At 42.3% G+C, this 23,702-nt stretch overlaps 1 protein-coding gene across 1 annotated transcript in view; it reads left to right on the forward strand.

The window, feature by feature from the left end:
- tmem161b (transmembrane protein 161B) overlaps positions 1-23,702 on the forward strand; it is an 81,740-nt gene that overhangs the window by 29,264 nt on the left and 28,774 nt on the right. The window contains exons 2-3 of the mRNA XM_060907099.1: positions 22,154-22,257; positions 22,829-22,915. Coding sequence (XP_060763082.1) covers positions 22,154-22,257; positions 22,829-22,915 — 191 coding nt within the window. The remainder of the gene's footprint in view (positions 1-22,153; positions 22,258-22,828; positions 22,916-23,702) is intronic.

Below are 23,702 nucleotides of genomic sequence, written 5' to 3' on the forward strand. Positions count from 1 at the left end.
GGTTTCCTCCGGGTGCTCCGGTTTCCCCCACAGTCCAAAGACATGCAGGTTAGGTTAACTGGTGACTCTAAATTGAGCGTAGGTGTGAATGTGAGTGTGAATGGTTGTCTGTCTCTATGTGTCAGCCCTGTGATGACCTGGCGACTTGTCCAGGGTGTACCCCGCCTTTCGCCCGTAGTCAGCTGGGATAGGCTCCAGCTTGCCTGCGACCTTGTAGAACAGGATAAAGCGGCTAGAGATAATGAGACAAGATGAGCTATCTCGAGTTATCTTGAGCTGGTTGCTATGGTTACTGGTAGGCTAGGCTAGTTTTATATAACTACATAGTTAACTAGCAATATACCTACATAGCATATATAAAGGAACCTTCTGAAAACCAATAAAAATATTGGAAAGAATTGATAGTGCTGATATTTGGGATGAAACCGAATGTGAATATTTTATAATGGAGCCTAAATAAATATGAATACAGATACAAACAAGAAGTAGAATTTTTGTTTGTTTTTATTTATTTATTTGAAGGTTTGCCAGAAATGTTCTGCAATTTTGCTTTTTTTTGTTATAAATTGTGAATGAAAAAAAGACTTATTCCATGAACCCCCCCCCCCCCCCCCCCCCCCCAAATATAGATATAGACTCCTTCCAGTTTAACTCAGAATATGAAAACAGCTATGAACAAGTGTTGGCAGGCAAAACAAACCTCACCCGGTAGCACTTATGATGAATATGAAGGAAGATATCACGTAAAAATGATTTTGACCTTTTTGGTGACCTTGATTTTGACCTTGTGTGTGACCATACTTGGCCAATAAACATGGTTCTGATTCTCGTTCTCGCACCATACTGCTGTCAGCCGATCAGAAGACATCTGAATGAATATGAAGGAAGATATCATGAAAAAACGATTTTGACCTTTTTGGTGACCTTGACCGGATGGCCCTCAAAGTGTTGGAGGTTCTATTTGAGACCAACACCCATCTATCCTGAAAGTTTCATGAAGGATTGGTCCAGCCGTTTTCCCGTAATATTATTAACAAACAAACAAAGATACTCCACTGAAAACAATACCTCGCCCCCTGATGGACTCCATCCCGGGTGAGGTAACTAGAAAAGCACTCAGTAGAGTGAATACCTCCGCCAAGCCACATATTGGAATATCCAGATGTTTGGATATTAGGGCTGTAACGATACACCCAACTCACGATTCAATTCGTATCGCGATTTTTGACCCACGATTCGATACGCCCACGATTTTTTTTTTGTTTTTTTAAAGTAGTAAATTTGACCTATTAACATTTACTTACTTACTTACATTAACTATTTAATAACAAATAATTCAGACCACTGTAGAGAATGAGTAATATGTATGCAAAAATGAACAAATGTATATCCAAAGATTGTTTTATTTCTCAAAATAATACTGTTGAGCCGGAAGCTCTGTTTTTTTTTTCGGTTCTGAAAAAGTCATTTTTCCAAATCGTGTAAATCCGTTAAGATTTTTTTTTGGGGGGGTGGCTCTCTCACTGTCTCACTCTCATAGGGCCAGTGATTTTCTGTGATCGCGGAAAACAGATGGAAATTACGGAATTTTTATGGTGAAACATTGCTCGCGTGTCAAAATGTGACTGCCGCAGAAGGCTTCCGCCCAAGCAGACATGCCTTCAGTGTTGCCAGATATTGCTAACGTTTTCCACCCCAAAATATGTTCAGAACCAGCCAAAAAGCACCTAAACCTGCCCAATCTGGCAACACTGCATGCCTTTCCGGTCAAGTGATTGTGATTGGCTTGTGGCACACCTAGCCAGCCAATGAGCTGCTTGTTTACAGATTCGCTCCCCGCGTCGCAACCAGAATGGCGACCGCTTAAAAGAAATGAATGCTCTGCCAGTGGCGAGTGTGGACGTTGCGTGACTCGCAGAAGATTGTCGCAGGTCGGCGAAAAAACGACTTACTAATAGATATAAAAAAATAAAAGTAATTTAAGTAAGTTTAAAATGTAATTTAAATTAAAAGTAAAGTATTCATAAATTGAAGTTTGGAAGCGCCTCTGTTTTTGGGCTGAGGAGAAGTTTGAAAGGGTGTACCACGATTCTGCCTTCTTGTATCGCGATACGGATCGTGGCTCTGCGTATCGCGATTTCGATACGCATATTGTTACAGCCCTATTGGATATGTATGTAAACGTAATAATAAATTCAAAATCTAACCAATTGTTCCTTGGTCCATGGCTCAACTTTTCTCAAAACTTCATCAAAATCCATTTGCTACTTTTTGAGTGACATTGGGAACAGACAGCCATGAAGGTTAGATAAGCAGCCTTGGGCCCAAAGGGTCGCCAGTTCGGTTCGATTCCCAGGACCGGCAAGAAAAATGTGAGGGGAGTTGCGTGAATGAACATCACTTTCCCCTCCCTCTGTATCATGGCTGGAGTGTCCTTAAGCAAGGTACTTAACCCCCATAGAGATCTTGCAGTCACGTGACCGGAAAGTACACAACCGCCATCGTGTCGGTCAAAAACACCGCTGAATACTGCTGCACTCGTGTACAGAATGGATCAATTTCAACCGACGGACTACACGGCTCATTTTTCTAATGAACAGATAACTAGATATATGTCTAAAATAAACAATATACAGATTTGTGACCCTTATGGCTTTCCGGACGGAGTTTTCACGACCGGATTTTGAACTGCCAGCGGAATACCCGGACGTGTATGATTACCTCATTAACTTTCCCTCGCTGTTCAGTGGTGAAGCACTGCATGCTTATAAATCTCTGGACAGTTATCTTTACAGAAATTCAGGATTTGTCAGCGACTCAGATGTGGCATCTTGTAAACAAGAAAATGATCCTCACTGGATGGGTAAGTCACTTAAGTATTGAGTATAGCACTGACCAGCCGATTATAGAATAAGGTAATTCCAAATCGTCTGTGTTGTTTACATGGATCTGGCGTTGGAGAGGTAGAGGCTTGGCAGTGGAGATTTGAGTAGCTGTTTTCTGAGCTTAGTCAACAGGCCGGCTCTGCCTGTAGCCTTGCTTTTGCTTCGGCTCCCGGCGCCGCCTCCTTCCCTTTGCTTCCGATAACAATCCACGGAGACCCCGCTGGTCTCGCAATCTGGTCTCGTCCGGAATGTTTTTTTTTTTCTCGTCCGGAATGTTGTGCATGCGATGGAAATCACTACAAACCGTCATTTTCTGCTGGAAACCAATGTCCAGTAAGTCCATACGGTTGTAGTGGATATTGAAGTCCGGTACAGATGAACAACACGCAAAAATACACACAAAAAACATAAAAAACGTGCATAGGTAGGGAGAGCTTGTAGCCGCAGCCGTTGTAGTAGAATTGTATATAGTAGGGTTTTCCAGAAGAAAAGGTAGAAGTAAAAGCAGAAGTAGAAGGCGGAATATGGCGTTTGACCGACACGATGGCGTCTGTCACAATCTGGATCGGCTGTGACGTCACATGCAAGATCTCTATAGCTGCCCACTGCTCTGGGTATGTGTGTGCTCATTGCTCACTTGTGTGTACATGTGTGTGTTCACTGCTTCAGATGGGTTAAATGCAGAGGAGGAATTTCAGTGTGCATGTGATATAATAAGGCTTCTTCTTCAAACAAACAAACAAATGTGAAAACACAAGCTGTGTTCACATATATACCGGTACGATAGTGGTATAACTGTATCGATACAAAGTATACCGGTACAGTTTAGTGCATCTGTCCACACTAGCGAGAAATGTTTGCGGTTTTCTTTCACGGTAGTTGAAATGCGCGTGCGCGAAATGTTTCCGTGGTTACCGAGTAACTTCCTTTCAAGAATATGGCGGATGAAACAACGTGTGTGCGCTTTTTGTTGTCAATGTACAGTCTGTATTTCTGGTGGTCATTTATTCAGTCGAATCGTATAAAACGCGCGAGGCAGTTGAGAAAGAAACAAAGAAAATGAATCTCCCTTTCTCCCTCTTCCCTTCTCTTCCCCTCACTTTCTCCTTCTTTCCTTCTCTTCCCCTCTTCCTCCTTTCTTCCTCCCTCCCTCCCCCTCTCCCTTTCTCCCCCCTTTCTTTGCTCCATGTAGCTCCACGGTCGTTTTGAGCCATTTTGATGTTTTATTTACAGCTGGAAAGCACGTGCGTATTGTATTGTATGAATAACCCGGAAGAAGTAGGAATGGTTCATTGCGCATGCGCATTATATTTGTATCGATACAGAACCGCTTCATCTGTCCACACTACAGCAAAGCGCTACAGTACCGATACTGTACCGGTACGAAACCCATACATTTGTGGGTTTCGTACCGATACAGTTATACCACTATAGTACCGGTATAGTTGCTAGTGTGGACAGGTGTTGCGGTACGAAAGTAGTATCGTATCGGTACAAAATCCCTAGTGTGGACAGGGTAATAACCTTCTCCAACAGAGCTGGCAGAGGTGATGACTGTTGACTGAGATAAAAATTGAATATACACACCCAGCCACTGTTGTTGCCCAAAGTTAGTAACGTTGTAGTACTTTAGATCGGTCTTGCTCTCAAGACCATTTTTTGAAGGTCTTGTCTCAAAATCGACCCCGTTTTTACTCCGCCTTAGACATGGAGGACTCGGAATTTTATTTCAAGATTGGTCAAGACCACAACTGCAGGGATTTCTCTAAATTGTCTGATTTGTTAACGTCATTACTATGATTGGATGTATAAATCCTGCTTCAAATGCAACCAATAACGTGACTCATTGCTAATTTGAAATTTCCATTACTGTTAACAGCTGTCACCCAGTCCTCGAAAAAAATCTCCCAGCCTTATTTGCCCAATGGGCGAGCAGCACCCAAAACATACTTGCCGGAAAAACAATTCCGCTTGCCCAGAGCTGTATTTTATTTTGGAGAGGACAGAATGCAGTTGATTTTAATAGGTGAAGCAGCATAATTATCATAAATCCACAAAGCCATAACACCAATATATGCAGACACATTCAGAAAGAGAGACGTTCTAGTAGCAGAGGAATGAATAATTTAGGGTATATTAAGCTGTGGAGAGTTTTGAAGGAGTATAATAATAATAATAATTATAATAATGCTGGAGCTTTGTTCCTGTTATCAGAGGAACACGTCACCGTGGGACCAGAGTGTAGAAATGAACCTACAGTTCGAGACAGTTCTACACAAACACACTGAACTTTACAACAGCTGCGCACACGTGAAATAGAAATAAATCGACTAAGACAGGAAAAACTATTTTGGATAAAATTGTTATTGTCCGTTACACACTAATCAACCTGTGTGACTCAGCTGTGCCTTTGAATCGAGAATTAATGAAAAGGGAACTGAACATTAACCGTTTATTGAAATTATTATTATTATTACTACAAGGGTGATTTATAGTTACTGTATGGCTACAACTGGAATGTGCTGATTCTGTTAGTGTTTGTAATTATTGTACCATCCACTGTTAGATAAAATTAAAATAAAACCTTACAATATTATTTGAAAGTCTAGAGCAAGCTATTTTGTTATTTTACAAATAACACTTCGGATATTATTTTAACAATAATAAGTATCACTGTATAAATGACAGTGCAGGTAGCTCTGTAACTAGATGTCCTTGGGGTTGATGAGACATGGAGGGGTGGGAATACCATCTAGCCCACAGTTTAGGTCAGAGCCCTTTGAGAGTAAATGCTTTGGCTTTTGCAACATTCTGTTCCCAAAAGCTGATATTGTGGGGAAAAAAGTCTTTACACAAAGAAGGTTTTCTTGCTTCTGAAGTGTTTTTTTTTTTTTTTAACTATTCTTCCATGTCGGGACTTTTTGGGAAAAAGAAGGTATATTCCAAAATGTAGCTAATGCTAGGCCACATCTGCACTGTCACTCCAGTCATTTCAAGGAATTTTGTATGGATCAGAACTAGGGGTGTCACGATTCGGTTCGGTTCATCGAAAATCGAATCGGTAGCAGTACGATTCGATTTCGATTCGTCATACTTCAATTTCGATTCGATTCATGAATTACCTTACATCCCAAGTCTCCCAGAACTTCTGGGAGTCTCCTGCATATTGATAGAAGCGAGCAAGAGCGTGCGTGCGCAACATTAAGGTCTGCATCACGCATCTTAGAATGTGCGCGCGCGAGGGAGACTGTGTGCAGTGTTGCCAGATATTGCTGACGTTTTCCATCCCAAAATATGTTCAAAACCCGCCAAAATGCACTTATTAAAACCACCCAATGTGGCAACACTGCCTGTGTGCCTGTTCATGTAGCGCATGCCAGACAAAGAGCATCCTGATTGGGTTACTCAGCAAAATAAGCCAATCAGCTTTCAGTGTGGGCGGGCTTTTATCCCTTTTCTCGAGGACCGACCGGCATAGCAGAGAGAGAGCGCGCGCCCCAAAAAACGAAAGTACAAAACCCACTTCAGCTCAGATTACACAAAAGAATCTCCCTGTCTAATAAGGGTAGAAAATAATGACAGTTTCGCGCGATGTACTGTTTGCAGCAGTGATTTCAGCATTGCCCATGGTGGCTTAAATGATTGTAAAGGACATGTTGAGGTGAGGAGTGTCAGTTCATGTGCATTATAGGTCTACAACAGGCTGGCATGAAAAGACCAAACTTATTGAAGATTTCCGTAAAGTAACAATGTATGAATATACATCATATATATCAAATACACGTCATATATAAGTGTGTATCTTTTTATAAATGAGGTTAGCTTGTCTAATGTAGCATGTTGGGGAGAATCATAGTATCATATCTATATTTCTGATAAAATTTTAGGTATGATACCGTGTATAACTCTCCAACTTATTGCTCATTTCATTATTTTGAGTTAATGTTGACTGTTGACTGAAAATTTTACCTTTGTGTAACAGTTTTCAAATTAAAGTGAAACTAGTCAAAGTACATCATTTCTTACTTGTTTAACAACTTAAAGTGAATCGAATCGAAAAGAATCAAATCGAGTACTAATAATCAATAATCGTATCGAATCGAAGAGTGAGTGAATCGTGACACCCCTAATCAGAACCTCTAATAAACCCTAATTTCCACGTATCCTGCACTTCTTTCTAACTAAGATTGTCCAAGTAATCCGGTCGTAGAGCTTTTGTAGCTGTAGTTTTCTTCGAACAACAGCAACAGACACCAGACATCTCCCCTTGTGTGTGAACTGCCAATCAGTGGGTCCCGTATGTTTTTGCAATTTTTATGTCACAATTTACAACCAATGGGAGACGCCCTTTGTCAGCTGTCCACCAATCACAGGTTCCTGTGCCACAATGGTGGTATGTTGATAAATATTTAGAAAATAAAAATATCATTATGAAATGTATGAAACCAAAAGCAATAAAAATAGTTATATACTGGTTAGAGGTAAGGAACATTTTATTCAGTGATTAGGCCACGCCAATTTGATTAGTTGGTTCTCGGAATTGCCGCTTGAAGAAAATGCAAAATGAAAAAAAATAAAATCGAAATCAAACTCCCACCAACAGAAAAACATCGTGGCTGATGGTTCAAAATACTGAAGACTGCAGGTTGAGGTCACGTGACGTCGAAAACCAATCAATCAGAAATCAGAAACACTTTAATTGCCAGGTATGTGGACACACACGAGGAATTTGACTCTGGTTCACTTAGCTCTCATAGTACAAAACGGATAAAAAAGCGTAGACACAAAAACAAACAAACAACAACAAAAATAGGTGCATAGTGCAAAGTAATCCAGGTAAGTCAAGTATGGAATAGTTAAATATAAAGTATACAGTGTGCACAGAATGACGGTATAAGTGTTCAGATATTTTACAAGTGATATTACTGATATATGAATCTGGATTTTAGCTGTTCATCACAGAAAGGATTTCCCTTTTGGTGCAATATGGCCCCTTTCACTTTAGATAAAGACTTGTGGAAGAAACATGCCTATGGAGGGGAATCCTGCAAAGCCTGGGTTTGTGATTGTTAGGATATTCAGCAAACGGAAGCGTAAACTCTTTGACAGGTGTGTCGAAATTCAAGAGGAGGAAAACTTTGCACAGTTGTACTCAAGATGCCGTGAGCTTGTTACCCTGCGATGTGCCAACTTGGACAACAACTCTGTGGAGGTGGATTTGATTTATATATTTCATTGATTGATGTGAGGAGCAAACAAAAAAAAATCATTTGAAGTATTTTAGCCATCAGAAGTAACCTACTCCTGGTCAAATCTTTTTTTTTTTTTTTTTTTTTCAGTGCATTGTAGATGTTCAATTGACTGTAATTCAATCGTTTATTTAGCCTATCTGTTTACTGGTTTGCCTGTATTGTTTGGTCTATTTCCACCGCTAATTTTACCATCAGAGCATTTTTTTTAATTTTATTTTTATTTCGCTCGCTCGCTTTATATTTTTCCTGAAAAAATCCGAGAACCAACTAATTAAATTGGTGTGGCCTTATTGTTTATTATTAACTCCAGTCGTGGTATAAAAGTTCCGAGTTTGACACCTGCCGCTTCAACCGCGCTGCTGGCACACGATGTCCTTGACCCTCGTCGCCCTTAGCCAATTGGTATAATTACGTCATTATGTGGACCCCTCTGAGCCGAGCTTTTCTAGTACACTCGAACACGCATACTTTGTAACTAAAAACAAGGAAATTTGAATGGTTTCCTCAAAATATTTTTTTGAATAAAACAACGCATTTCCCGTGAAATGAGACGAGCTACTTTAGACTGGTTCCTTGCTCTCTTGGCGCAGAGTGAGCATACAGTCAATGTCTCTGGTGCTCGGTAGGATTAATTTTATACAGGAACCAGTCCAGGAAAACAAGATTTTCGATAGACACAGGTGAACTTTGTTTTGAGGAGGAGTCAGATGTCACGATGCATGATTCACTTCACAGAATAAGAAGAAATGGAATATGCTACTGCCGGACTGACAGTTCAAACCTGCATCACGAAGCGGTTGCCTGTGTTGCTTAGGTTGCCAGCACTAACTATTGTTGTCTGATCAGATGGTTACCATTTAAAGTTTTACTCGTCTTTGCACATACTTTTGCCATCTCGGACGATCAGACATGCAGTTTTTCGAGCATTGGCCACCCCTCCCCCACACAACCCCCTTCACACCCACTGTTCTGGTCCCTGTCTTGACTCGGTCTTGCCCTGCCTTGGTCTTGCTTTTGACTTGATCTCAGCCCCTCAAAGTCTTGGTCTGGTCTCGGTCTCAATACACTCTGATCTTGGACAAGACTTGATCTCAGTTTAGGTGGCCTTCACTACAACAGTAATACTTGGTGCTGGTCCCAAGCCCAGACAGATTGGGCAGGGTTGTGTCAGGAAGGGCATCTGGTGTTAAAAAAATAATAAAAACATATGCCAAATCAGATATGTGGATCCAGATGATCCACTGTGGCAACCTCAAATGGGAGCAACTAAAAGATGATGTGCATATATATGTTTTGTTTTTGTTTGCCTGCCTCCCGCCCACCTACCTACCCACCCACTGTGATTCTAAGTAATCAAGGATGACCCATATTTGGGGCCCATATTAATTTCATTTACCATAAATTTGATGTTTGTAGCTTCCATTAATTAAACAAACAGTGTTGAGTGTTAGAACATTTATATAAAAAAAGTACTTTATATAAAGGTAGTGAGTGAAATATGAGTGAATGCGTTTTACTAATAGATAGTTTTCACTGACGTCACGGCGTTCCGGGGAACGCCCTCCAGCCGCCATCTTGTGGGGCTAACAAAATGGTCCATCGCTATTACCGGCTACGTTATCTCAGACGAATTTATAAAGTTATATAGTCAGTTTTCTAAAATAAAGATCAATGTCGGCAAAATCAAGCAAACGGAAGTATATGGATACATTGGACGACATCTCACGACAACGGTATGCAGCCAAACTGGCCTTGATTGGGGGAATTGACCCCTACGAAGTGGACAAAGATGCATTTTCAAGTGACTATGCAGGGCTGCCATCCATATCGTACCCTGATATTGTGAACTATTTCGTGAATAGTAAAAGTGCCTACACACTTGACGACCTCAAAGCATACAAGTCGCTGGAGTCATACAATTATTTTGTCTGTGGCTGGGTCCGTGAAGTCCACCATATAAAAACAAGTGACAGTCGTGTCCTAATTACAGCCAAGGTATGTAAACATTGGAATTTTAGAGCTCTCAACAAGTGTCAAATAGAAACGTGACAAACGAGCGATATTAAGTGTACATTACAATGTAAACGTACACTCAGCGGTTCCAGTTAGGCATTCTCCAGAGATTGTTTACACGATGTTTTGGTTTCCAAAAACAAACTTAAACACAATTGATTGTTTATTTAAACAACTTACCACTTATAAAATGATCGGAGCAGACTTTGCTGTGTTTGGAAGGCTGATAATCCTTGCGGTTGATTCTCGCAAGCCATAGATTTCTCCTTTGTATGCTGAGTTTCTTTGTTTGCTCGCCTTCGTGCTCCCGTACAGTGGGAATTCCATAAAAGCTCCTCTTGACGTCATCATCTGACCTATTACGACAGCTGTGAATACAACAGGTGTGCACCATTGCTAGCTTTAAATAGCCTGCTTGGGTTCTTTTGAAGACTTTGTACTCGCACGTTACAATGTGTGCTCAGTGACCCGTACGGTAAGCTTGACCCGCAAGATGGCCGCCACTAGGGAATCCCCGACTGTGTGAAGTCATGTGAAAACTCTCTATTGTGTTGGTCAATCTTGACATGTTCTTACCTTTCGTCTCGCTGTCGAAGTGAATGCAGGTGCCGCTTTATTCCCATGTTTCTCACAAACACAGAAAAGCATGTTTGATTGGATTTACACGACACATGTTCTACATTTCTACCAACCCAATAGCTCTGTAACCGGGACGCAGACAGACTACTGGTTGGTGGTACTTGATGCGTCATACACATTTCAACCAATCCAATAACTCTGTGGGCAGGATCTTGGGGCCAGACTACAGATGGGTGGTTTTTGCATCTGATATGTGCATACAGTGCCAGCCAAAAGTTTGGACGCACCTTCTAATTCAGTGTTTTTTCTTTATTTATATTAGATAAAAATAAACAAAAAATGCTTTTATCGGCAAGGAAACAAGTTTAAGTGCCAGTTTTGATCTTTGGAAAATGCTGAATATCAGCCATCACTGAAAAGGCGCTATGAAGTTGTGCCCTATCAGTGAGCTGTAAAATATATGGCTGAGAAAAAGGCACTCTAAGCACTCACCTTTTCACAAATGATTCTTTCGCTCATTTTTATGACTTAATATTCTTCACTGGGTGACTGTGGTTTTGGTGGGTAATACTGCTGCCTCACTGGTCTTGCAACACCTGACATTTTATCAGACAGACTTCTCAGATGCAGAATGAGAAGATGCTAACCAGGTGATTGGGACGGATTCATGTTCCCTAGATCTCGGTGATTTGTTTGCTGGAAGTGGTTTGATTGAGGCTACGTTTACACTAGACCGTATCTGTCTCGTTTTCTTCGCGGATGCACTGTCCGTTTACATTAACCCCCCTGAAAAAGCGGGGAAACGGGAATCCGCCAGCGTCCACGTATTCAATCCAGATCGTATCAGCTCCGGTGCTGTGTAAACATTGAGAATACGCGAATACGCTGTGCTGAGCTCTAGCTGGCGTCTCATTGGACAACGTCACTGTGACATCCACCTTCCTGATTCGCTGGCGTTGGTCATGTGACGCGACTGCTGAAAAACGGCGCAGACTTCCGCCTTGTATCACCTTTCATTAAAGAGTATAAAAGTATGAAAATACTGCAAATACTGATGCAAATACTGCCCATTGTGTAGTTATGATTGTCTTTAGGCTTGCCATCCTTCCACTTGCAAGTAATAAGTGATCTGCGCTGGGATCTCACACACAGCGGCTCAGTCCCGAATCGTGGCTTGTTCACTTCACTTGCGCGCTCTGTGAGCTGCGCAGGGCCGGAGTGCGCACCCTCCAGAGGGCACTCGCTGTTCAGGGCGGAGTGATTTGGAGCGCAGGATGCCTGCGGAGCCGAGCGTATCCGCGTATTGGTGTTGCTGTGTGCACGGCTAACGGTTTTAGTGTAAACGCGAATCGTTTTAAGAACATTAATCTGATGATCCGCTGATTCGACGTAATGTAAACGTAGCTTTAAAGTGTAACAAAGTTCTAAGCTGTCGGTTGAACAGCAGTAATATGGCGTTGACTCTCTGACCTCTGACGGTTCTGTGATTGTCCTCCTAATGGACACTTAAGTGACTTGTAATGCACCACTAGCAGAAACCTTGGCAGAACGGAGTGTATTGCTTTCTTGAAGGTGCCCATTAAATTCTAGGGTTTATTCGCTATCGCTGTGGTAGATCATAGAACAGGTGTGTGTGTGTGTGCGTGTTGGAAAATGGAAAAGGAGAGCACTTTTTTTTTTTTTTTTAAATAACTTGGACTGTGTCTGCCAGTTTGTTTGAGTCGACAGTTGGACCGAATGATGGCTGCACATGGAAACAAGCCATTTATGTGACCTACAAATGTGGCTTCAGTATTCACTGGCTCCTGTATTCCCCAGTCAGTCATTGTGTTCTCTTCTACAATATCAAAATCAAGTCCAAGTCCTTGCCACGCCATGTGGCGCATAGGGCGGCGCCGATCTCCATTTCCGTCGCCCTCTGTCTCTCGCCTATAGAGATCTTGCATGTGACGTCACAGCCGATCCAGATTGTAACAAACGCCATCTTGTCGGTCAAACGCCATATTTCCGCCTTCTACTTCTGGTTCTGCTTCTACTTCTACCTTTTCTTCTGGAAAACCATACAATTCTACTACATCGGCTGCGGCTACAAGCTCTCCCTACCTGTGCACGTTTTTGTGTGTATTTTTGCGTGTTGTTCGTCTGTACCGGACTTCAATATCCACTATAACCGTATGGACTTACTGGACATTGGTTTCCAGCAGAAAATGACTGTTTGTAGCGATTTCCATCGCATGCACAACATTCCGGACGAGATAGCGAGACCAGCGGGGTCTCCGTGGATTGTTATCGGGTCTGGCAGGCGAAGGAGGCGGCGTCGGGAGCGGAAGCAAAAGCGAGGCTGCAGAGCCGGCCTGTTGACTAAGCTCAGAAAACAGCCACTCAAACCTCCACTGCCGCCTCTACGTCTCCAACGCCAGATCCATGGTAATCAAGACGGACGATTTGGAATTACAGCTGGAATTACCTTATTCTATTCTATAGTCGGCTGGTCAGTGCTATACTAGATACTTAAGTGACTTACCCGTCCAATGAGGATTGTTATTTTCTTGTTTACAAGATGCCACATCTGAGGGGGGGGGGCTGAGTCGCTGACAAATCCCGAATTTCTGTAAAGATAACTGTCCAGAGATTTATAAGCACGCAGTGCTTCACCACTGAACAGGGAGGAAAGTTAATGAGAATTATACATGTCTGGGTATTCCGCTGGCAGTTCAATATCCACTGACACGGTTGTGAAAACTACGTCTGGTAAGCCATAAGGGTCACTAATCTGTAGATCTTTTATTTTAGACATATATCTAGTTATCTGTTCATTAGAAAAATGAGCCGTGTAGTCCGTCGGTTGAAATTGATCCATTTTGTACACGAGTGCAGCAGTATTCAGCTGTGTTTTTTTACCGACAAGATGGCAGCTGTTAACTTTCTGGTCACGTGACTGCAAGATCTCTATTACATAGCTAGGGTTACAGTGGGGGGCTAGTCCTCTGGTAACCGCAAGAGTTTGACTTCCCACTCGCATCTGTATTGCAGCGTGCCTTGCCAGACGGCAGTAGGTACCATTTTTATGACGGTCTTTGGTATGACCCGACCGTGAGTAGAACTCGCGATCTCCCGATCGAGAGGCGGACACGCTAACCACTAGGCCAACTCTTCTACAATATAATGTAGCCTAATCATTAGCAATTTTTGGAAATAAATTATTCATAATGTTTCGCGAATAATAACTAGGAGATTGTAGCTATTGCAGTCTGTTATAGTAATAAAGCAGGTGCAACCTAAAGAATTTAATTAATATACAGATATTGGAATTGTGAGGGACATTCATGAGCTCAGATAAACTTGAAAAAAAAAAATCATAATCCGTATTTAATCATGAATCATGTAGCCTGACTCCATATAAAGCAGCACTGTTTAATTTTGGATTTTGATTGGTTAGAAGGTTGTTTATTTTCCTGTAACAGCTCAACTCTGAAAGGGAGCTCAAGTACTTTATCATTTCTCTAGTAATAACTAAAAGGGATTTGGATGAATGATGTTTACAACAAAAGTGAGAGGCTGGTCAGGTAATGGCTGTTTATAGCTGCTGTACTGTAAGTGATGGGCAGCTAACAATATACTTGTCAAGTTTATTTGTACAGCGCTTTTAACAATAGACATTGCCGCAAAGCAGCTTTACAGAATTTGAATGACTTTAAACATCAGCTAATTTTATCCCTAATCTATCCCCAATGAGCAAGCCTGTGGCGACGGTGGCAAGGACAAACTCCCTCAGACGACATGGGGAAGAAACCTCGAGAGGAACCAGACTCAAAAGGGAACCCATCCTCATTTGGGCGACAACAGACAATATGATTATAACATTAACAGTTTTAACATGAAGTCAGTTTCGTTGATGTTATAAACTCTTCATTGATGGAAACTTGAGTGCAAAACTATTCATGGCAACCGCAGTCCTAAAGTTAGCAAGTCAACTGTAGTCCTCAGCCATAAAAGCATCACTGTAAAGGCCTCTGCATGCTCTTGCGACAAGGCTTTCGCAGATAGCTTTTCGCAGACAGTTGTAATTTATCGTTGAGCGGGGAGTAATAGGCGTGCGCGATGTTATTCACCGCCACAACGCAAGGGGGCGCGAAGTCGCTAGGAGTAGTTGGTGGGTGTGGTTAGTGGAGTGTTTATCCTCCGGTTACTTATAATGACTAGAACTGGAGTCGTATAGATGTACGTACTTCCTCACTTCCTCGATCAACCGCTCTTCGTGCTGCTCCATCTTTGCTCGTGTTTTTAAAAATGGCGGTCATGAAAACAAACCAAACCGGGAAAGTAGGGAAGCAGAAGTGCGTGTACAGCGGATGTAGAGTGGACCAATCAGAGCCCTCTTGTCTGCAACGCTGTCTGCGAGGCTTCTGCGGTGGTCACAATTTTTGGGAGGTGCACGCAGAGCATCTGCGAAGGTGGGGGGGCTACGCAGACGCCATCTGCGAGGACTGCGTTGTCAGCATAAATTGGCCTTAAGAGTCCAGAGCGTCCAAGTGTGACTTTCAACTTTCCGTATGGGGCCGTCCTCCACAGGAGCGATGCGATGATACTCCAACCAGACATGGGGCACCAGGATGGATCAGGCAGGTCTGAGGAGCAGAAGAGGTCAGCATCTCGATCTCAGGATTGACATGTAACTCAGAGGGACAGACGGGGGAGAGGGAAGAGAGAGAAAACACAGGTTGTGTTAGGTATGCCTAATGTCACCTGAATAAGTAGAAACAATATATAGGGGTCTGGTAAAACTAACTATGACTGCAAAACTAACTATGACAGCATAACTAAAAGGGGAGAGCTAGAAGGTAACACAGACATGAGGGAGCCCCGGGACGTAAAGCAGCCAGCCACTACACAGTCAACAAACTTGAGTGAGCAAGCGAGTGGGGGACTCACAGCATCCATACTTGTGGTGATAAATCATAATGCAAACTTTATGATGATTCGAATTGATGAAATAAAAAATTATTATTATTATTAGGCTGTATAGTCTCTTAATTTTTCCTAGCTGTAATTGCCTTGTTTAGATAGTAAAAGGTGCACTAACATACAGTACTGGAAGTACACATGACTTCAATTTAGGCAGAAGAAATACAGCATTAATGCTGCAAAAACAGATCTAAAGACCTGATGTGCGACAGACTACACAAAATATTTAAGAAATCGGAGCTCGCTTTTTACAGACTGCTGAAAGCTAAAGGAAAGAGAAGCAAATGCAGGTAGTACAAATGTTCATAAAAGTTTATTAAGAAAAGGCATTTATTAACTTTCTTCACCTATATAATAAGCAGCAAAGTTTGTTTGTTTGTTCTTATAACGTCGCCATTTCTCAACGGATTTTCACAAAATTTGGCAAGTAGGTCCGGGGATGACCCGGAATTTTGCAGATTTAAACAAAATTCATGTACGAGCCCCAGGGAGGTCCCTGGGGGGCACAACATCCACCCACCCCCTCCCTCAATGCCTTTCATTATTACATTTATCAACACAAACTCTTGACAGATCTTCACTCAACTTGGCATGTAGGTACAGGAAATGGCCACAATTTGGCAGAACTCAGAAATTCCATATTTGGGCCCCAGGGGGTCTCTGGTGGGCCCCTGGGTGGTGAATGTTTGGATTTTTGTTTGTCTTGGGTTAACATCATTTCTCGACGAATCTTCACCAAATTTGACATGGAAGTCTGGGGTCAACCCAGAATTTTGCCAAAACCCGGGCAACGCCAGGTAACCTGCTAGTGTTTAATTAAAGGAATATTTTAGTTAATAGGCAATTATATTTTACTCCAACCTTTACAAATGTAGGAGAATAATTGTTGTTGGTTATTAAGAAAATGAAACAAAAAGGGTTTTTCTTGTTTGTTTTTATTTAACAAAAGGAATATTTAAGTTGATGGAGAATAGGAAAATAAATGTTGCAATTTTCAGTAATAAAAATTTCTTTGTTTTGTAGGTGCATTTAGGTAATTGAGTGATCAATCTCATTAAATCTGAAGGTTAATAATTAAAATTGAATCAGTCTCATTTGAATCATACCATTGAATCGTTTTCATTGAATCAGTCTCATTTGAATCATACCATTGAATCGTTTTCATTGAATCAGTCTCATATTATCATTAAATCACTCATGGAATCGGTCTCATTAATCAATACCATTAATTTTGGTGCTTAATAATAAATTACCAAACAGCTAAATTATGGTATATTCCAAATTATTATGATCACTTACCATATTACATAAATCATATGCACCTTTGAGTTCTTGGAGATTGGGGACTTCAAAGATATTGTTAGACACAACAAATAAAGACACACAGTTTCAATAATAAATGAATTTATTATAACAAAGAAAAAAATGGATAATGGCAGTTGAAATATATACAAACAGTGAGATATACTTGATGAGCGTGTGTGTGGGTGCGTGTGTTGTGGTGAAAACAAAAGATTAGCTTTGTGTGCTAATTAAGATGTGTTTGTGTGTGTGAGAGGCCTGGTGAGGCCTAGCTTGGTTGCTAGCTAAGACAAAGGAATGTTATCCAAGTAGAACAAAGGATTAGCTCTGTTGCTAACTAAGGTGTGTTGTGTGTGTGTGTGGGGGGGGAGGACCACCACGTGTTAAGGCCTGTGGCCTAGCAAAAGAAAGGCTAGCGTGGGTTGCTAGCTAAGGTGTGTTTGTGTGTGTGAGGCCTGGTGACCACGTGTTTGTGGAGGCCTAGATTAGCCTTGTGTTTAGCTAAGACAAAGGGAAGCTAGCTCATAACACTATTAAATCCACTGAAATCTTGATGAGGTCAAGATGTGTGATAAGGAAATTAAAGTATTAGTGAGGAATAAAGAGAAGCATGCACAGCCTATCTATTAAAACAACTGAGAGATTAAAACAAAATGATACAATCATCAATTCAACATGCTGCGTGTCTACAGTGTAAATAATTAAACCGTTCGAGTTTAAATTCACACTACTTCAATAAAAGCTAAATTCCTAAGACTAGGTTTGATTATGCCCAAAAATGCCAAGTCTTACTTCTGTATCCCACTTCTACGCGAGATTATGAGAAGATGTCCCGAGACTTTGGAGTTTTCACCGTTGTGGAGATCTCCGTGAAGCACAGGGAATTACTCGGAGAGGCTGTTTCACAGGAGCTCGTGGAGCACGTCTGTGGAAAGCAGAGAATTCTGGGTCCGACGCTTCATAGCTTGTGGGAAGAAAACTCTGGTCAAACAATGTGCACAGCGCTTTGAATTAAAACTGCTTGGGTGGCAGTCGTGACGTCACTTCTAATACGAATAAAACCGGTTGTAACTCGATTGAGTTAAAGATCGCGCGACTCTGGAGTCTACCTTGGCCAAGGGTAAGAAAGAAATTGCGCTAAATCCTGGATCTTGCAAGAAAGAGGTCTTTTTCTGGTTTGCTCGGGTGGAGCGAGCGATTCCTCCTTGTGTCCGTGTTGAATCACGGCGCCAAAAGAGGAGGAGCTAGGAGTTCCTGGGTTTCTTATGCTTTCATGGATGATGTGACGTTGGTGATCCCGCGTGACACAGGTCAACGCGGAAGCTGGTGATGGGAGTTGTAGTCCTTAACCCTTTGGTGACTGACCCCTTGAAAATGGTTCCTCCAGGAACCATGACGTTTCAGTTGTCAAGACAACGGAAAAACTAAAATACAAATACAAGAGCATTTTGTTTTGTGCACAAGAGCATTGTGACATATCATTCTGTATTTGTATTTTAGTTTTTCCGTTGTCTTGACAACTGAAACGTCATCGTTCCTGGAGGAACCATTTTCAAGGGGTCAGTCACCAAAGGGTTAAAGGGACTGTTGTAGTTCTTAAACGGACTGTGTATTGTACCTAGAGTTTGTTTAATCTTTTGTCAAAAATATTGTGGGAAAATCGAATTGTGAGCCCAATCTTGTGAATCAAATCAACCTGTGAATTAGGTGAATCATGACATAGCTAGAAAGCGATGAAAGGAACTGACTTGCTTCACAGGCATCCCACAACACTAAATTTAACTATAAATGGATAAAAATTACAATATGTCTTCCTTTATTAAAGACAAATTGTAATTCTTGGTAAATTGCTCTGATATAATTATCACCAGAAGTTTGTATTTTGCAATTGCAGTTTGCATTAAATAATCAACCCAGAACTTCAGGACAAATCCGACTGTTTGTTTATAAGGGACTAAATATTTAATCGCCAACAAATTCAGTTTAAATCCAGGACCGTGAACATGTCTGTGACATACAGATGAAGATAGACAGTGACAAGTGATTTTAATTTTCTTTCCGTCAAAAATGACTAGTCTACACTCGCAGGCAAATTTGAAAGTAACATCTTTCAAAGTACACGTGCGTGTTCGTCATGCAGTTACACAGTTATGTACAATTACTCATAAACTGGACATCGCCTGGTGTTTTCCCAATCTTCACCTCTCCAGTTTGGGAGAACCTGCACCCACAGTAGCCTCAAATTCCTGTTCCTGGCTGACACGAGGAGAACCTGATGTGGTCTTTTGCTGTTGTAACCCATCCACCATTTTGTGGACTGACATTTTGTTCTGAGATGCTTTTCTGCTCACCGTGGTTGTTTGAGTTACCGTAGCTTTCCATTTTTGTGGACCATTCTGTGTAAATTCTATAGCTTGTTCTAGGACTCATGCCCCTTTTCCACCAAAGCAGTTCCAGGGCTGGTTCGGGGCCAGCGCTTAGTTTGGAACTGGGTTTTCTGTTTCCACTGACAAAGAACTGGCTCTGGGGCCAGAAAAACCTGTTCCAGGCTAGCACCAACTCTTTGCTGGGCCAGAGCAAAGAACTGCTTGCGTCAGCGGGGGGGCGGAGTTGTTAAGACCAACAACAATCACAAGACCGCGAAAGGTTGCCATTTTTAAGCGCCGAGAAGCAGCAGCTGTACAAACGCGAAGTCATCCATTATTGTTGTTGTTGCTTCTTCTTCTTCTCCGTGTTGTTGTTGCTTTGATATTCGCGCCAAGGTTTATGCAAACGCAGCGACGTAACTGACGTATACAGCGACGTAATGACGTGGCTCCCCTTAGCACCACGAACTATGGAAAAGCAAACTGGTTCTCAGCTGGCTCGCAAGTTGAACGAGTTGTGAACCAGCACCAGCACTGGCCCCGAACCAGCCCTGGAACTGATTTGGTGGAAAAGGGGTATGTGTGAAAGATGGTGATACGTATTATAGGATGTTAGGGGGGGAAAAAGGCTACTGATGGAGATTTTGCTAGATCACCATTGTTGCAAAAGTTACTTTTTGGCATTCGATTTACATCAGGGGGCGGCATGGTGGTGTAGTGGTTAGCGCTGTCACCTCACAGCAAGAAGGTCCGGGTTCGAGCCCCGTGGCCGGTGAGGGCCTTTCTGTGCGGAGTTTGCATGTTCTCCCCGTGTCCGCGTGGGTTTCCTCCGGGTGCTCCGGTTTCCCCTACAGTCCAAAGACATGCAGGTTAGGTTAACTGGTGACTCTAAATTGACCGTAGGTGTGAATGTGAGTGTGAATGGTTGTCTGTGTCTATGCCCATGTTTACATTAGACCGTATCAGCGGATCATCAGATTAACGTTTTTAAAACGATTAGCGTGCACACAGCAACACCAATACACGATTCGCGTGCACACAGCAACACCAATACACGGATACGCTCGGCTCCGCAGGCATCCTGCGCTCCAAATCACTCCGCCCTGAACAGCGAGTGCCCTCTGGAGGGTGCGCACTCCGGCCTTGCGCAGCTCACAGAGCGCGCGAGTGAAGTGAACAAGCTGTGATTCGGGACTGAGCCGCTGTGTGTGTGATCCCAGCGCATATCACTTACCACTTGCAAGTGGAAGGATGGCAAGCCTAAAGACAATCATAACTACACAATGGGCAGTATTTGCATCAGTATTTTCATACTTTAACGAAAGGTGATACAAGGCTGAAGTCCGCGCCGTTTTTCAGCAGTCGCGTCACATGACCAACGCCAGCGAATCAGGAAGGTGGATGTCACAGTGACGTTGTCCAATGACGACGCCAGCTAGAGCTCAGCACAGCGTATCCACGTATCTCAATGTTTACACAGCACCGGAGCTGACACGATCTGGATTGAATACGTGGACCCTGGCGGATTCCCGTTTCCCGGCGTTTCCAGGCGGTTTAATGTAAACGGACAGTGCATCCGCGAAGAAAACGAGACGGATACGGTCTAATGTAAACTTGACCTATGTGTCAGCCCTATGATGACCTGGCGACTTGTCCAGGGTGTACCCCGCCTTTCGCCCGTAGTCAGCTGGGATAGGCTCCAGCTTGCCTGCGACCCTGTAGAACAGGATAAAGCGGCTAGAGATAATGAGATGAGATGAGATTTACATCAGTAAGGTTGGAGCTAGGAGCTACTAGTATGTAGATGTGCTGACACGAAACAAAAAACAAGCATGGAGGGGTGTGAGACAGAACGCAGCACTCTGAGGCAGAACCGGCATCAGCTCAAGTAAAGGATGAGGAGCTTGTACCAAAACACGAGGTAGTCCTGTCAGTTGGTTTCCTGAAACTTGAAGTTGAATAGACTGTTTTTGTTGTTGTTTATTTTTATATGCAATTTTTTTTAAAGTGTTCGTTCCTATTTTGATTGTGTTTTTTTTTTTTCCCCCTCATTGGTGATTGTCTGGTTCAATGTCCCTGCACAGTTTTGCTGCCACATGATTGGCTGATTTAGATAATTGCGTCACTGAGCAGTTATACAGGATGGTGTTCCTATTAAACTGGCTCTTGTCTAGACTGAAGTACCTGTGCTTTTATTAATGTTTGTCCGCCAGTCTTGGTCTAACCAGCCATGCTGTGACCTTGAAGTCAAGTGGTTAGTCAAATGAATAAGAATTTACAGATCAGAACTCATTTGAATGCAGGTCTGTGTCTCGCTGTGAAATACAGGTCTCGGACTGGGCTTCACTGGTGTGGAGGGTAGAATTGGTCAGTGCTGGCTGCGGTACTTCCACTCCATTTGAAGTAGCCTGATGTTGGGTTAAAAGGCCAGTTATGAGTTTTGATACCGGAGTGATTCATTCGAGCGTGTTTGCAGCATCCAGTCTGTTTGGCCAAATGAAATTGCAACCCTTTTAACTCTGTCTGGGCTCCTGAAGTGCACAAAGTAGGCAGGATTTTCATGTTCCAAATAAAGAACACAGACGAACGGTCTTATTTGGTCCTTTAGGCCTAGAAGTGTTGAAAAAGTTCAAAACTTCTCATTTCAGCAATAGTCTAAAACTTTTATCATCATCATGTTCCCTCTAGCGTCCGTATTTTTATAATTCAGAAACCGTCAAAAGTGTAGTTTGCATGTAATGTATATTGTTCTTTTCACTTAAACTGTTATTTGTACTTCTACTACTCCCAGGGTGTGATCAGTGTGCAACTGGTGGTTACCATGGTAATGGCCTGCGTGATTCAGAAAATTATACCTCACTACTCCTTCGCAAGATGGCTGCTTTGCAGTGGCAGGTAATGAGCGAACTCATTGAGACCCTTTTATATTGATTGACCCTTCGAGTACTCGAGCGTTGTGTCTCGGCAGTTCATTCCAAAGGCAGGTTCAACAAGAACAACATGATCTACTTTGCTCAAGCTCTAATTTTATTGTTAGTATAATGAGCCTGCCAAAGTCGCATCATTACGGCTCATCAGCAGGACCAAAGGGCAGCATCAGAAAGTGGGATCACCCGAGAGGACCACAGCGAGCCCTGCTTGGTTTCTTCTAATTAGCTCCATGTGTTTAGAGTAAACAGCTCCTCAGAATGTGTTCAATAATTCATCAGTACTTGTTTGGCCTGTGAAACTTTTTTGCTAGTTCAAACACAGGATTTGTTGCCCTAGAGAGTTCCATAATTGAGTTTTCATTAATGAATAAATAAACATGGAAACAACTAAAAGCGGCACAACCCTCGCAGGACTCCGATGGTTTCCAAAGAAAGTTGAAGAGGTTCTGCAATTATTATTTAGTTTTTATTTATTATTATTTTTTTTTAATCTTCAAAATCTCCTCTGTTTATATGTCCTGCCTTGCATGTTTCAGTCTGCGTTGGTATCAGCATCCAACAGAAGATGAGCTGAGGAGCCTTGCTGGAAAGCACCAGAAAGGAGGGAAGAACAAAAAGGACCGGTATGTAGGACAATTGAATTTTGTTTCTTTGTAATGTGCAGTAAAGCAGGGCTAAATCGCACTGCAGTTTTCTTTGCTCTTAATGAGCGCTAGTTTCTAGTCTAATTCTCATTCAGTAGCTTTGTTCCATCCATACACTGAAAGTCCAGCATGTTCATCCCTTAAAGGAACAGTCCACCGTATTTCCATAATGAAATATGCTCTTATCTGAATCGAGACGAGCTGCTCCGTACCTGTCCGAGCTTTGCGCGACCTCCCAGTCAGTCAGACGCAGTCAGACGCGCTGTCACTCCTGTTAGCAATGTAGCTAGGCTCAGCATGGCCAACGGTATTTTTTGGGGCTGTAGTTAGATGCGACCAAACTCTTCCGCATTTTTCCTGTTCACATAGGTTTATATGACCAGTGATATGAAACAAGTTCAGTTACACAAATTGAAACGTAGCGATTTTCTATGCTATGGAAAGTCTGCACTATAATGACAGGCGTACTAACACCTTCTGCGTGCTTCAGCAGCGCATTGATATCTGAGCTCCGTATCAATGCGCTGCCGAAGCGCGCAGAAGGTGTTAGTACGCCTGTCATTATAGTGCGGACTTTCCATAGCATAGAAAATCGCTACGTTTCAATTTGTGTAACTGAACTTGTTTCATATCACTGGTCATATAAACCTATGTAAACAGGAAAAACGCGGAAGAGTTTGGTCGCATCTAACTACAGCCCCAAAAAATACCGTTGGCCATACTGAGCCTAGCTACATTGCTAACAGGAGTGACAGCGCGTCTGACT

Source organism: Neoarius graeffei, chromosome 24 (genome assembly GCF_027579695.1).
Source record: "Neoarius graeffei isolate fNeoGra1 chromosome 24, fNeoGra1.pri, whole genome shotgun sequence".
NCBI lineage: Eukaryota > Metazoa > Chordata > Actinopteri > Siluriformes > Ariidae > Neoarius > Neoarius graeffei.